We start from the raw sequence: 14,898 nt of genomic DNA on the forward strand, positions 1-14,898 counted from the left end.
TCTTCACACAATGCACTCTATAGGGTCCTACAGACTTAGCTGAATTAGTAGGTAGCAAGTTGATTATCACATGAAGTCTTAGGGTCGAATCTCAGAACTGGTAGGCCGTAAATCCCTGCAACCTAAACTTACCCTACCTACCACTTACCTTCTCAGTTATCATGATTTACTTTCTCCGTGTTGGTCCTAGGATAGATTGACGAGGCGTTAGAGATGAGCATATTCACCTTTTGTCACAATGCACTCTGTAGAGCTTCGTGACAAGCGAGTTCTGATAATGATGCAATTGGTAGTAACTGAACAACATCTTCCTGATAAGCAGCTGAAAATTCATGCTGATTTTGTCTGATTAGGATTAGCACCAAGAAAAGAATTTACAGGGAACACTACCTTCTACCGATAGGATAATCGGTGTAGTTTGAGCACACAAGCAAGATATACAATCAAAATCTCACCAAATTTGAGTAACTGAAAAAAAAAATCATGAGCAATTAATACTAAAAGCAACTAGGAACAATTCTCATATGCTCTACCCATTTTGTTTGTCTGTACATATAAAAACATAGATCAAAAAAGGAAAACCAATAGAAATTACCAAAATACAAGACAGAACAATGTTCCTTTTCATTATTGAACTGTTATATATCATGTACAGTGAATATGGTTAGAATTTAGCACTGTTATATGATGGCACTTTTAATAATTGAACTTTTATAAAACTTATTTTAAAATATTTCTTCACCTTTTGGGAATATTAGGAGAAAGATGATACGCTTACTTACGGAAGTGACTCATCATCCAGTCATAAGGAGAGTAAAAAACATTATTTTCTTCAATTATTAATTGTACTTTTATGACTCATTAAATGGGATATCTGATGCTAATTAAATAAAATTACTACTCGCATTTGATCCTAACAAATAAAATTAATACATGATCATATACTTAACTAAATAAAAATAATAATGAATAAAATTCCACAGTCAATTGTTAGAACCATCAGGTGCACTAGGCTACCTTGTTCAATAGGTAGCATTTAAGATATACTTTCATAGCTAACTCACCACTTGGAATTAGAGAACGTTCTTAGGTAAGTTCGAGGTTTTGAAGATTCCTTTTCATATACATCTTCTCTATCCACTTCAGTTTGGATGGAATTCTTCTTAGTATCGTTTAATGCTTGACATAACATAAGATGCTATACCTGAAAGACCGCAAATTAGTGGTGGTGCAAAATGGATTGGAAATCTCCACAAATACTTTGCTCGACAAACTTAAACTACAAGAATTTCAGTTGACTTGAAAGAAAATTGCTTGAGTTATGGAAGAAAATGTCATCTAAAGATGGCAAAACCAATCCAGCAATTCAGTTCCAATTTTCTAGTTTGACTGCTAGATCAGTCCGGTCGTTATAACTATGCACTGCACGATCATTGAAGTATACTAATTCAATAAGTAACTCAATAGTATCCAAAAATGTAATGGCAGAAGAACTAATCACTAAGTACTGAACAGGATCAGTTGCCACATAAACTTCACCATTTGACCTCTTTAAGATTTGAGCATCACTTTTTGCTTGTTTCACACTCTACTACTAGAAACTGAACAATCGTTACGAAGTCTCTGATGTCGATGGCATAGGAAAGTTCTGCAATACACAGACATTTTGACGACAATAATCAATGAAATCATGTCCTGGTAGATTTAAGCATGTTATTCCACAAAATTTATACAGGTATGATTTAGAACCATGGCAAAGCCAACAAAAATGCGATTGTTTGAATACAATTTGTGGTTATCCATGCATTAAAGCATCATGAGTATCTTAAAGAGGCAAAAGCTATATTGATCCAAGAACCTTACGACTAATTTTTTGGGAAGTGTGTCGAAATACAAACAAAGGTAGACAAGGTGAAGTAAAAAAAGTATAATGATAGCAAATAACCTGTCACTAGGCAGCTCTTCTGAGCAGCAAGGCCAAAATATAAGAGAGACACGAGTCAACAGAAGATAGAGCAACAATGAGCACAGCCACAAGAACAAGGGTAAGCATAGCTGTCCTCAGCTGAAGATGAAAAACAAAAACAATAAAGTTCTAGAATAACTCACATTCATAATTTTTCTAACATAAAGAATTTTTTAAAAAAACAGCAGATTTGTTAGGCAAGCAGCTTTGTCCCATTAGAGTTAATACTGAAGAAACATATGGACTATGAACCAGAGGATGCAAAAACACTCCTGAAACATAAACCTAAACTAACATGATGACTCAATGCTTCTCATCAAACCAAAATTCCAGCACCACTTATCCACATTTTCACAAAGCTTTGAATTGTATCAAGTGTTGCAACCAAGACCTATTTCTGATGCTACATGCCCCATTCAAAAGCCATAACTGTGCTTGAACAACCACATGACTTATACCATTCTATGCTACGATCTGCCATTATCTCTGATGTAGTCAGTCCTTATATAAGAAGCATTTGCTATACTATTCATGATATATATTTTTGGGTCATGCTATCTTCTTTGTGAAACCAAAGAACTTTTGAACCACATTTCCTAAAGTCCCAAAACACTTTATGCTCCATGTTAGCAACCTTCACAAAAACCTTCAACAAAGTGGCACCATTTCTGCTTAGGACTTCAAAGAGGATGAGTGATGGGTGTGTTTTCATCGTCACCAAACATGGCATTTCATGTTAGGCATCCTCATCAACTAAACCTTTAACAAAAGTTTTAAGTCTCAACTAAGTTTAAATTTTAATCTGATTGCCTCATCCAATATCTTAGCCACCAATATTTTTTTGTAGTTAGCTGCTTTCTTTTCCTTAAAATCAAGCACATAGATACATACCCAATACACTACATAACACTGAACCTTCACTGAATTCTTAAAATTGAGTCACTCTAGGAAAATGCAGCTACAATAAGGAGGGAAGTTCATAAGCTTCTCTAAATGGAAAATAGTATGGTTAGAGATGCATCATATTTCAACTTTTAATTCACAAGTTCAATTTCAGAAAAACAAATAAAATTAACAGGTTTTTTTTTCTCACAAAAATTAAACTTGAGTAAACAATTGCCAGCAGTTTATACTAGAATTGGCATGAAAAAACTTCTTCATGTCACTGCAACTAGCAATCTATTTTATTTCAATGTTCTCAAAATGTCTGCATCTTATGTTCTCTCGATAATGAAGCTCAAAGCAACCTAATACTCAGGTTATGTTTTCAGTAAGACAACTATCTAAAATTATGAATTTTATACAAGGGTTTTATCTGAAATACACCATATGCCCATTAGGCAATCCAATGATTTGGACTATATAGCTTGTGAAACAATTTTACAGCCCATAAATACAATCACCATGGTTCCAGTGGATTACCAGAGTTAACTCGGATGTATATTGACCTAATATCTAGGATAGTTGTGTTCACAACATATGCATAATTCATGAAAGGATTGTATGTGGTATCCAGACGCCTAACCCATGGATGGCAAATAAACTTAGGCGACACGGACACCGCTCTTAAAAGATGCATAAATTATCTAGCAGAGTATTAAAAACCATTATATGACACAAGCCAAAGAAAATGCAGAATCCAATTTGGTATATTGTGCTATTTAAAATTTATATTAAATTAGAAATGTTTAGTTTGTTATTTCAATGGGATCAATTGTCATCTCATAGTGGAATTAACCAGTGGCAAAAATAGTAATTCATGCATAATGATGCCTTGAGTGTAAAACCAAGAAACTAATTTTAAAAATAATAAGTTCATATGCCAAGAATAATTTTGTCTGCTAGTATTCTCAGGTATACATACCGTGCTTTGAAATGTTGGCCACTCTATGTACTTTATCTGACTAGGCTGTTCAGCTAAGAATACTGCTACAGATGTCAAACTCCTATAGGAACATGCAGAGAGCACAGTGACTTCTGCAAACTTCGTTATCAGAGAGTAGCTCATTTAAAAAAAAACACTTACCATGCAATATCCTTCACCATAGTCTTCCAAAATGGTTCATTGTCAAAATCACCTCCATAAGATAATCTAGGATGGTCATTACTTCTTAATGATGCACATATGAGCTTAGAACCCAAAACTGATTTTATCATAGTTTGTCCAATGTTCTATTAAATAAAGAAAGAATATAATAAAAATAAAAAACATAACTCCAACAACTATTCATTTGAACGTGTACAAGATAGATTGCAAAAGAACTTAACAAATGAATTGGTATTCCACAGCTGGTAAGGGACTCAGAGTAGGTGACTTCATCATCATCACCACTCTCACCATCTCTACTGCATGATCCGGGCAGTAATTGCTCGGCTTGTTGCTGCCGCTGCTTTGGAGAAATCAAATCCGATGAGAATCTCGCCGCCGCTAACTCCGGTGGCGGTGGGACCAAAATTCCACCGACCAACACAATCTGTGGCGCCAGGGCGCTGCTGGTGCTCTGAGCTGCCGTGCCTGGTCGTCTATTGTTTAGTCGGTATTTCTGCACAAAAAAAACTTCATGTTCTTGATCTTTTGTCAAACTCCATAAACAGCAATGGACCAAATAGCGCACTTAAAATTCAGGAAATCTGAAAGTTACGTAAGTCTTTTGAAAAATCCATAAACTTTAAGTGATCCTTGTGATAAAAAGCCGAAGATTAAACTTGATGTGAAGGATCAATTTGTTATCGACTCCATATACAAAAGGATCAATTAACTGTGAAGGGAGTAGTACTACATCTCATACAGCTTGCAGTCTACATCCTAAACTTCGATAATTGACAAGACAATTACTGGGACCGCCGACATTAGATTTAGGGGTGTTTGGTTCTTTCCTAGGAATAGAAATCGGAATGGGAATCATTATATTGTGGAATGAGAATGGGTATGAGCATGGATATCACTCTTAAAAGCAATGTTTAGTTACTTGCATATTTTCTATCGGAATAAATCAAAATTTCTTTTTTTACCCTTAAAAGAAAATAAGAGAAAAAATTAGATGTGAGAGAAAGATGAATGTGAGAGAAAAATATGATGAAAGAGAAAGTATGATGAGAGAGAAAGTGTGATGAGAAAAGAGAGTGTGATAGGAGAGAAAGTGATGAGAGAAGATGAGAGAGAAAATATGATATGAGAGAAAGTATGATAGGAGATGATGAAGAGAGAGAAAATGTAATGAGAAAAAAAGAGGAGAGAGAGTGTGATGAGAGAGATTGAGGAGAGAGAAAGTATGGTGAGAGAGAAAGTGTGATGAGAAAAAAACGAGAACAATGAGTGTAATGGGAGAGATTGAGGAGAGAGAAAGTATGATAAGAAAAAAAAGAAGGAAGAGAGTGCAATGGAAGAGATTGAGGAGAGAAAAAGTATGATGAGAGAGAAAGTGCAATGAGAAAAAAAAAGGAAAGAGAGTGTGATAGGAGAGATTAAGGAGAAAGAAAGTGTGTGATAAAATGATGTGAGAGAAAATATGATGAGAGAGAACAAGGAGAGAGAAGTGATATGAAAGAAAAATAAATAAATATATTTTGATATTTGATATTAAGGGAGAAAATTTTAGTTTTAGGTCAAGGGTATTTTTGGAATAAGGAAATATTTTGATTTATGAAAATAAGGTAATGGCTCATTGAAGGGGAGGTACATGGGAATGAGTCATTACCCAATTTCAAGGATTCATTCCCTTATTTGTATTCCTATTCCTATAATCCAAACATTAACAATGACAATCAATGATTCTCATTCTCATTCCTCACTTCTATTCCCCTAAACCAAACGCCCCCTTAACACGAAGCAGTTAATTGACAATGTGGTCCGCAGCATATTTGGAATCTATTGATCTGGATGCTAATCCATGCACCTAATGAGCCAATTGGAAGTTCTCATCCTTATCATGTTTGGTCACATTCTAGAGAACTACACTTGGCACCGAAATATAATGACCTTTTTGTCATATGGGTAAATACGACACCAAGCAATTCTGCCATGAATAAGATAGGAAATATAGGTTATGCTTGGAAGCTGGGACACGTTAATGAAGACAACTAATCTTTTGTGGAAAAAAAATTCAAAGTAGAGTTTGAAGTATGGTGCAAGAAAACAAGAAGAGTAAGGGCCACATGGGGATTCATTGTTGATATTTATAGCATGTAGATAACAAGTCGAGAAATTTGGTTTTGTATCATAATTCACAAGTAATTCTTGGGAGTGAACGAGGTTAAGAGATCTATGTTCCATGGGAGTCATTTACGGCGAGAATTCGATTCTTTGCTTGCGTGATATGCTAACGAAAAGAAAGGAAGGTGCAGTACGTTTACGCGATTGAAGCAGAATTATTCAAATCACCTGCAAATGGCTCTTGACCTCGTCGTTGGTGAGCCCATCCACATTCATCAGCTCTCTGATCTGCTTCGGGGTTGCAACTGAGATGAATTAAATCCAATTTAAGAACTTTATCCACAGGAGTTGAAATTACGCGTGACGATGAGAAGGGTGTGTTAAGGGTCACCATGGATGCCGCCGAGCAGTTGAACAGCGTCGAGGAAGCAGCGGTGCAGCTCCGGCGACCAGCGGCGTCTGACTTTTTGATTGGTCTGAGATTGCCCTTCCTTCTTCTTGTCTCCTCCGCATCTACCGTTACCATCACCTCCGCCGCCGCTACCACTACCGCTAGTGTTGGAACTAGAGGCCGCCGATGCCGACACCAGCGGCGGTGGGGCAGCGTGCTTCTCTCGCTCAAAAGGCTGGAAAGCGCTGCCCATCCTCTTCACGCCTACTGCTATGCCTATGGGCCTCTCTGGCGGTTCCTACAATCGAACAGCAAATAAAAAACCCACACAAACAGAGGGGGAAAAGAATCCTAGAATTAATCTACTAAAAACCAATAAATTAGCTCACCACTTTGGTGCCAGTATCCGCGCACTGATTCCATAGCTGGACAGATCTAAGCCAGTCCGGCTTCGCATCAAACCCGATCGCCGCCGGCTCACATATCTCCACGTCCTCCTCCACCGTCGACGCTAAACTCGGCTTCAGCGGAATGAACTCTGCCAATACCGGCTCGTTACCACTCACCGACCTCTCCTCCTCACACATCTGCCACTCCGAGCTTTCGATCGCTGCACCGCCACCGGAATTTCAAGAAACGAGCAACAAAAGTAGAATAAACAAAAACAAAAAGAAGAAGAAAGAAAGGTAAAAAAAAGAGGAAGAGAAACCGAGCCTTGCGTGATGAGTTGAAGGGAAAGCGGCAGCTCTCTCTGGAAGACCTCGATCTTCTTGCGCTCCTCCTCGAGAGCGCGGACGTACTCATGGCGGAAGCGCTGCCCGCGATCGGCAATCCCCATCTTCTTGCGCTCCGACCTGGTTTTCGATCGTTGGCTTGGGATCCAAGAAAGGGACAAAAAGAGAAGATAACAGAAGAGGAGGAATCGAGGACGATTCGTCGCGTAGAAATAGAAATCCGAATCTTTTCTGATGAAACGGCGAGGAAGACTTTTTGACGATGTGATCACCGAAGGGGTTTATTTATACCAGTTAACTAAAATAATAATGAAAAAATTAAATATGGTATATAATAAATATAAATATAGTAATATAATATATTTTGAAATATTAAAATTAATAGATTTATTTATATAAGGTGTCTAAAATAATAATAGAAATATTAAATATGACATAATAATTATAAATATAATAATATAATAGATTTGAAAATATTTAATTTTTTACTATTTAATTAATGAGATTGTGATGTTAAATATAATAAATCTCAATTGATTGAAAATAATTAAAGATTATTTTCTATTATTATCATTATCCGACAAACTCAATAATGGAAAGATTAAATATGGTATACAATCATAATAATTATAAATATAGTAATATAATAGATTTGGAAATATTTATTTATTTTACTATTTGATTAATGTCGAATTGTGATGTCAAATATAAAAAATCTCAATTGATTTAAATCAATTAGAGATTATTTTCCATTATTGTCATTACCCCTGACAAACTCAACGGAAGTGCCGAACGTTGAGTTTGAGTGCCAACTGTTGGACCCCGTGGTAGTTTTGATGTGATCAACCAAGTTTAAGTTAAGTCCTGTTTGTCTGATCCCTGTGTCTAAGGGTGCAGGAACTTAGGAACGCAGGAAGTCGAGCGGAAGACGCAGCTAACGAGAAGGACGACACGGGAAGGGAGTCGACGGCCTCAGTACGTCCGAAGGACGAGAGAGTTGCGGAAGAGTACACCGGTGGGTGTGAAGAACGTGCGCGGCGTTCGAGGGACGTAAAGCCTGGACGGAAGACTGCTCGAGGAGAAGGCTGGGAACTGGGTTCGGGTGAGCCCTATTCCGGTTGGCCGAAATCACCTAAAGAAGCCGAACCAGAGCAAGTCAACAGGAAGTTGATCTGTCAACGGTTCGGTCGACCGATCATGATGATCGGTCGATCGAACCCCTTTTCATCAGAACCGTTAGTGACACATCTGAAGACACGTTAGCAGCAAGCCGGACTGATCGGTCGACCGAGCTGATCGGTCGACCGAACCTGGGGTTCGGTCGACCGAACCTGGGGATCGGTCGACCGATCCCTCTCAAGTCAAAACCTGATCCCGAAGATCAGGTTAGCTGATAAGCTTTAGAACCCCTATATAAAGAGGGTCTCGGGTAGTTATTAAGAACAACAAAACACGATAAACTACAACTCCTGTACTTTCATTCTAGCAATAGTTCTGTGCTTCCAAGTGTGTAAAAGGCTTCTCCGTCTTCAGAGAAGGAGATCGTTCATAGCGCTTTCTTACTGCCTTGGATTAACAACCTTCTTGGTTGTAACCAAGTAAATAGCTGAGTTCCCTTTTTCTGTTCATATTTTAGTTTTGTTTAAATTTATAACTATTGCATTTATTTGAGTTTAAATTGGTTGAGGAGGGTATAGTTTTTATTCGCAGGCAATTCACCCCCCTCTTGTCGGTCTCCGCTACACCAACAAGTGGTATCAGACCCCAACAGCCTCAGAGGGACTAATCGCCGTCTGAAGCACAAAGATCAGAACAATGAACGGCGCGAACATTCATCCCCCGAAGTTTGACGGAGATTTCGCTACATGGAAGCGAAAAATGGAGGTATTCTTTAAAACAGATTTTGACATTCTTATTACAATGAAATATAGTTTTGCAGCTCCAAAAGACAAAGAATAAAACCAATGGACGAAGAAGGAGCAGGCTGATTTCGTCGCTAACGGAAAGGCTGAGTTCCACTTGCTCAACGTTCTTCCGCCCCAGGAGGTAAATCGGATCGGAAGCTACAACTCCGCAAAAGACCTCTGGGATAAATTTCTGGAGCTCCACGAGGGTACTTCGGAAGCAAAGCTAGAGAGGCGAGACATCCTTCGGACACAACTAACGAACCTCCGGATGAACAATGGCGAGAAGGTAGCGCAACTCCAAGCAAGGATTAAGGAACTAATAACTCAACTAATCAATCTTGGAGAAGAAGTAACGAACCGGGATTCCATTCGATACGCGCTCAACGCCTTCCCCAGAACTCTAGACTGGGCGTCCTTAGTAGATGCATATTACATCTCTAAGGACTTTGAGGTAAGTAGTTTAGAAAACTTATTTTCTACTTTCGAACTTCACGAGTCTCGACTTTCAGAGAAACCAGTAGAGAAGTCGAACCTCAACATTGCCCTATAAGCCGAAAAGGACTATCTCGACTCCGAAGCATCGATCGACGAAACCGAAGCGGCACTATTTGTAAGATATCGTAAAATTAAATAATAAATGTTATTGGACGAAAAATCTTATTGGATTTTTCTAAAATTTTTAGAAATTTTTCGGGATTTAAACGGAGTCTGTATGACCCGTTTTGAGGGGATAGATTCGGGGTACAGTGAAAGTCTGTTTTGAAATACCCATTTAAGTGGGAGTTGATTTGAGAATTAACTTAGACCTTAATTAAACTAACCTAAGTTTAATTAACCTATGTTAATATACCTAATCGGCTTCTCTTTTCCCCCATTTTTCCTCTCCCGATTTCCCTTTTCTCGCACGACTCTCATCTTCCCCGACCCATCTTCTCGCCTCACCGACGCTGAGCTTACGATCGCCGGCCACCTTCCTTCGGGTGAGGCTAGGGTAAAGACTCCATTGGCTCCTCTTGCGATCCTTTCTCCTCTCTCACGCGCGGGCGCCTGACACCGACGGAGAGCTCCCTCTGGCCACAATTTTGTCTCGTTGAGTCGCCTGAGGAAGAGCCGCCGGACCTCGACGGTACCGGCCTTGTCCAGATCATCTCTGCTTGCGTGGTCGGCTCTTCGGCCATTCCTTGTGCGTGATCGATGGGAGATCGAATCTAGGGCACGGTGAGGAATTTGGTTTGCGTCGTCCCGGATTGGTCGAGCCCCTTTTGTTTCTCCTCCTTGATCTGTTCACTGGAGGGCATTGCCGATCGTCGTCAGCTGAGGTGGATCACACGACATCAGTTGTAGGTGATCAATTGAGGTAAGGTTTGGTCTGGAAATTCTGCGAATTCAAGGTTTCTTGTGTAATTGGGTTTCTCTTGTGATGATCTTTCTGTTTTGGATTAGAGGACGCATTGGAGCAGTATATTGTGGAGTTTCCTCTATTCTGATCACTGCTCTCTTCCTTTCTTGCGGCTGTTGCGGTTTTGGTTGAAGAATTGGGGTTCCGATTGAGGTAAGAATTGTCTTGTTGGTTAGGGTTTTGGCAACTTATAGCGTTATAGGTTAGTTCTGGACTGATTCTTGGAAGAATTGGTGTGTGCATTCTTTTGTAGCTTCCGGGCAGAGGCTGGTAGGGCAGTGAGCTCTTGATTTGTAGCCATATCTCAAGGTAAGTGAATTTCTATGGATGTATCTCTGTTATTTCCGTCAGTAGGTTGTTAAATTGGGTTTTCTAAGGAACCTAGGGTTTTATGCTTGCTTAGATTTATTAGTGGTGAGTAGATGTATTGATTTAACCCATATTGATATTAGATTGGGGATTTTCAGATTGGATGGGTTATGAGTTAGATAATTGAGGCATGTTAACAAGAAGAATTAACTAATTGGATTGGATTATCAGATGAGGTAGGTTGATGATTTGGTTGTTGGGTTGATGTGGATTTATGATGGAGATTTGAGCTTATGATAGGTTTTGTGGTTGATATCATTATGTGATCGCAGGACTTGGATTCGGGACGAGCGTCTCGACATGGGATGGTTTGACTTGATCTACAGATAAAGGCGGGTATTTCTTCCTTGGCCTCTACGTAGTTTTTCTTGATCTTAGTGCATGGCTATTATGTGATGGTTTAGGTGCGCTTATCTTATATCCGATCGGTTTGGTTTTTCGCATGATACTTATGTTGACCCTTGTGATAATCTATTTAATTCATATCTATCTCCACTCTTGATATCTACTTGTTGTGATTACGCGTGTAGAGTATGTCTTGTAGGGATTGTTATGGTAATTAGTATTAATCTTGGATATATACATAATATGGATTGTATGTAACTTGGTATGTGTTTGGGAGTCATCTTGGACCGTTTACATAGTGGTGTACATACGTGTTGTCATTTTTGGAGGAGTTGTGTTGATTGTATGTTTAGAGTATATACACATGTCATTGTTGTTATTGGAGGATACATGTTGATTGTACTTATCTTTTTGTACGTATGTGTGGGGATTATTGGAGATTTTGGTTGATTATACATGTGTGAGTGTGTACATATGTTTGGTGGGATACTGGAGGTATCATGACGATTATACTCATGTTGGGGGTATTTATGAGGTTTGGAGTTATTGCATGGATGATGATTTTATATATATATATATGTATGTTCATTCTTCCAACTCTTATTCAGCATAGATTGCTTCCATTGGAGGTTTTTAATTTTTGCCATGCATATCTATCGTAGCATATGCATATGCAAAAGCTTAACGAGGCCTATTTTTCATGAATTAGCTTAAAGTAGATTTGCAGGTTTAGGTTCCTGATTTTTACCACATGTCGGCTAAACCAAATAGGAAGAACATGTGATCCAAGTGATCCACCTTAAGAAACTGGTGCTCGCCAGGAAGTGGGCCAGGGGTGACCATGGAGTGATGTACTTACAGTTCTCCAAGGAATCAGTTATATTAGGCAGCAATCATAGCTACTGGAATTATTATTGCAGATTGTGAAACATGTCAGCGTCATGGTTTTGTTTTTTGTTCTGTTACTTACATTACATACGATTCAGTATTTACACTAGCTATATGCAAGAATGTAAACTGTGTTATTTCTTTTAGGTTGCATCATTTTTTCGTATCTGATTCGATTCCAGATTGGGTGTGTATCTGTCATTATGTTAGTTGTGGTTTGTACAGTTTATATGTCAGGTTATTATGTCAGTTATGTTTAGGTGCATTGATTATGATAGTATGATCATGTTCTTTATCCCCTACTGAGACTGTATACTTGTGATCTCCATGTTTATGTATTGTCCATGCACTATCTTTTCTATTACCCGCTGAGTTACCTATACTCACCACCGCATTTGTACATTTATGTTTTCAGGTAGCAGGTAGATGGTTGGTGTGTCGCTTGGAGTATCCTGTTTGCCGGGTCCTACGTCACATCCGAAGATCGCGCTTGCTTTCTTTGTATATTCTTTTCTTATTTTTGGCATTGTATTTGTGTATAGCCATGTGGCTATCTTATAGTTTTGGTGTTGTATTTGTGTTTAAGCCGTGCCGGCATGCATTGTATCTATTTGTCTTGTGTGGGCTTTCCGTTTTCGTTTTTCCTCTGTGTTGGTTTTTAGTACAGCCGTGTGGGTTGTTTTATATATAACTGCGTGGTTGTGATTGTTTCATTCCAGCCGTGTGGGCTGTTATTATAACTGCGTGGTTGTGTATATAAATATTCCAGCCGCATGTGGTTGATGTATTTTGCTTGTAGTGATGCTTCATATTGTCACTGGTACAGGGGAGACTCTGTCGGATTTTTGTCTGGCAGGGTGTCCTTTGGGGCGTGACACTATTAGTAAGATGTTTCAGTAAATTTCTTAAAACTAATAAATTTAAATTGCAGTCGAGGAAGCATCAATACAACAGAAGGACAGTCCGATGCTATAATTGCAATGAGGAAGGGCACATCAAGGATGACTGTCCCAAACTGAAGAAAAAGAACAAGGAGAAGTCTCAAAAACCGACGTCCTCTACACGCAAGAGTCTGAAGGCTACATGGGACGATTCTTCATCCTCCGAGTCAGAAGCCAAAGCTTTCTCGGGACTAGCATTGGTGGCCAACCATCTCCTTGAAGATGACTCGGACTCAGAGATGAGCATAGATGAAGGGGGAGAATCATCAGAAGAGGAAAGCTACGATGAAGGAGGAGTCTCACAAAGTAAGGTAAGTGAGGTACGTGCACTAAAACCTAAACAGTCATTTCAATTTATTATAGCTCTCTCTAAAGACTTAGCTAAATTAGAAAAAGAAAATACTGAATTGAAATTGAACTTAGCAAAAGCATGTCCACTAGAAATGTATGATAGTTTAAAATTAGAAAATTAAAAATTAAAAGTTGAAATTGAGAAATTAATAAATCATGATGCATGCTTAAATAAATTTCCAAAATCAAAATTAAGAATTTATGGAAAATTAAACTGGTATATTATAAAACATCAGGGACAACTTAGGAAAGTTCCCAGAAATTATGTTCCCCCTAAATTTTTAAGTAACCCAGTAGAAAGGAATCTATACTGGATTCTAAAATCTTTACTAAATTAAAACTATGTAAGTTAGAGCTTAATAGTGAGTAAATTAAACAATGAATTTCTTTATGAAGCTTTGTCTAAGGAAGTGGTTGTTGCTCCAATAACCAAGAAGGTCTAGTGCCTCGCCATGACCTGGAAGCCGAAATATCTAAATAAAACGTTTAATTAATTTTCTGATAAAAGTATTAAAATTAGAATTAAATAATACTTTGAAAAGTTTTTTAACATTTCCATAGAAATTCTCCAAAAATTATTTTTTTTAAAATTCTCAGTCTTTGCTAAGTTAAAATCTCTTTTTAAACTTAGAAATTTTCAAAAGACTAAAAGACTAAGTAAATTTTCAAAACACTTTGACAATATTTTTGTACCTCGTTTTTGTTGTGATCAAAGGGGGAGGATAAGTGTAAGTTCAGTTAAGGGGGAGTTTAAAAATTTTTTTGTTCAAATAATTAACTAACTAAATATTGATGTTGCAATTACTTTAAATTGCAAACTTATTTCTAAAATGTTAGTTTAGTAATTTATTTAAATTACTATGTGTTTGTTTTTACCCTAACATGAACTTGGGTTGATGCACATCAAAAAGGGGGAGATTGTTGGACCCCGTGGTAGTTTTGATGTGATCAACCAAGTTTAAGTTAGGTCATGTTTGTCTGATCCCTGTGTCTAAGTGTGCAGGAACTTAGGAGCGCAGGAAGTCGAGCGGAAGACGCAAGTAGCGAGAAGGACGGCACAGGAAGGGAGCTGACGGGCTCGGTGCGTCCGAAGGACGAGAGAATTAAGGAAGAGTACACCGGTGGGCGTGAAGAACATGCGCGAAGTTCGAGGGACGTAAAGCCGGGACGGAAGACTTTTTGAGAAGGCCGAGAACTGGGTTCGGGTGAGCCCTATTCCGGTTGGCCGAAATCACCCAAAGAAGCTGAACCAGAGCAAGTCAACAGGAAGTTAACCTGTCAACGGTTCGGTCGACCGAACCTCATGATCGGTCGATCGAACCCCTTTTCATCAGAACCGTTGGTGACACATCAGAAGATACGTCAGCAGCCAGTCGGACTGATCGGTGGACCGAACACTCTGATCGATCGACCGAATCGAAGATAATCCACAGACTCAGTCGAGCATTTTGATC

The 14,898-nt window shown here is 38.6% G+C and overlaps 1 protein-coding gene across 3 annotated transcripts; it reads right to left on the reverse strand.

Annotated features, from left to right (window-relative positions):
- Positions 1–945: 945 nt before the first annotated feature.
- On the reverse strand, positions 946–7,485 carry LOC121970093 (transcription factor NIGT1-like). 3 transcript variants are annotated; one of them, XM_042520533.1, is made up of 9 exons: positions 7,225–7,485; positions 6,900–7,120; positions 6,511–6,808; positions 6,348–6,424; positions 4,235–4,509; positions 3,993–4,138; positions 3,831–3,912; positions 1,946–2,065; positions 946–1,204 (listed from the first exon to the last, which is right to left on the reverse strand). In XM_042520533.1, exons 1-6 carry the CDS (start codon positions 7,346–7,348, stop codon positions 4,120–4,122), a joined length of 1,014 nt encoding a protein of 337 aa, XP_042376467.1. In that variant the 5' UTR covers positions 7,349–7,485; the 3' UTR covers positions 946–1,204; positions 1,946–2,065; positions 3,831–3,912; positions 3,993–4,119. The 3 variants fall into 3 exon arrangements, with proteins under 3 accessions (XP_042376467.1, XP_042376465.1, XP_042376468.1); XM_042520531.1 differs by lacking the exon at positions 946–1,204 and adding an exon at positions 1,434–1,648; XM_042520534.1 differs by lacking the exons at positions 946–1,204; positions 1,946–2,065 and adding an exon at positions 1,434–1,648.
- Positions 7,486–14,898: the final 7,413 nt, after the last annotated feature.

The sequence above is a fragment of the Zingiber officinale genome, chromosome 4A, assembly GCF_018446385.1.
Source record: "Zingiber officinale cultivar Zhangliang chromosome 4A, Zo_v1.1, whole genome shotgun sequence".
Taxonomy (NCBI): Eukaryota; Viridiplantae; Streptophyta; class Magnoliopsida; order Zingiberales; family Zingiberaceae; genus Zingiber; species Zingiber officinale.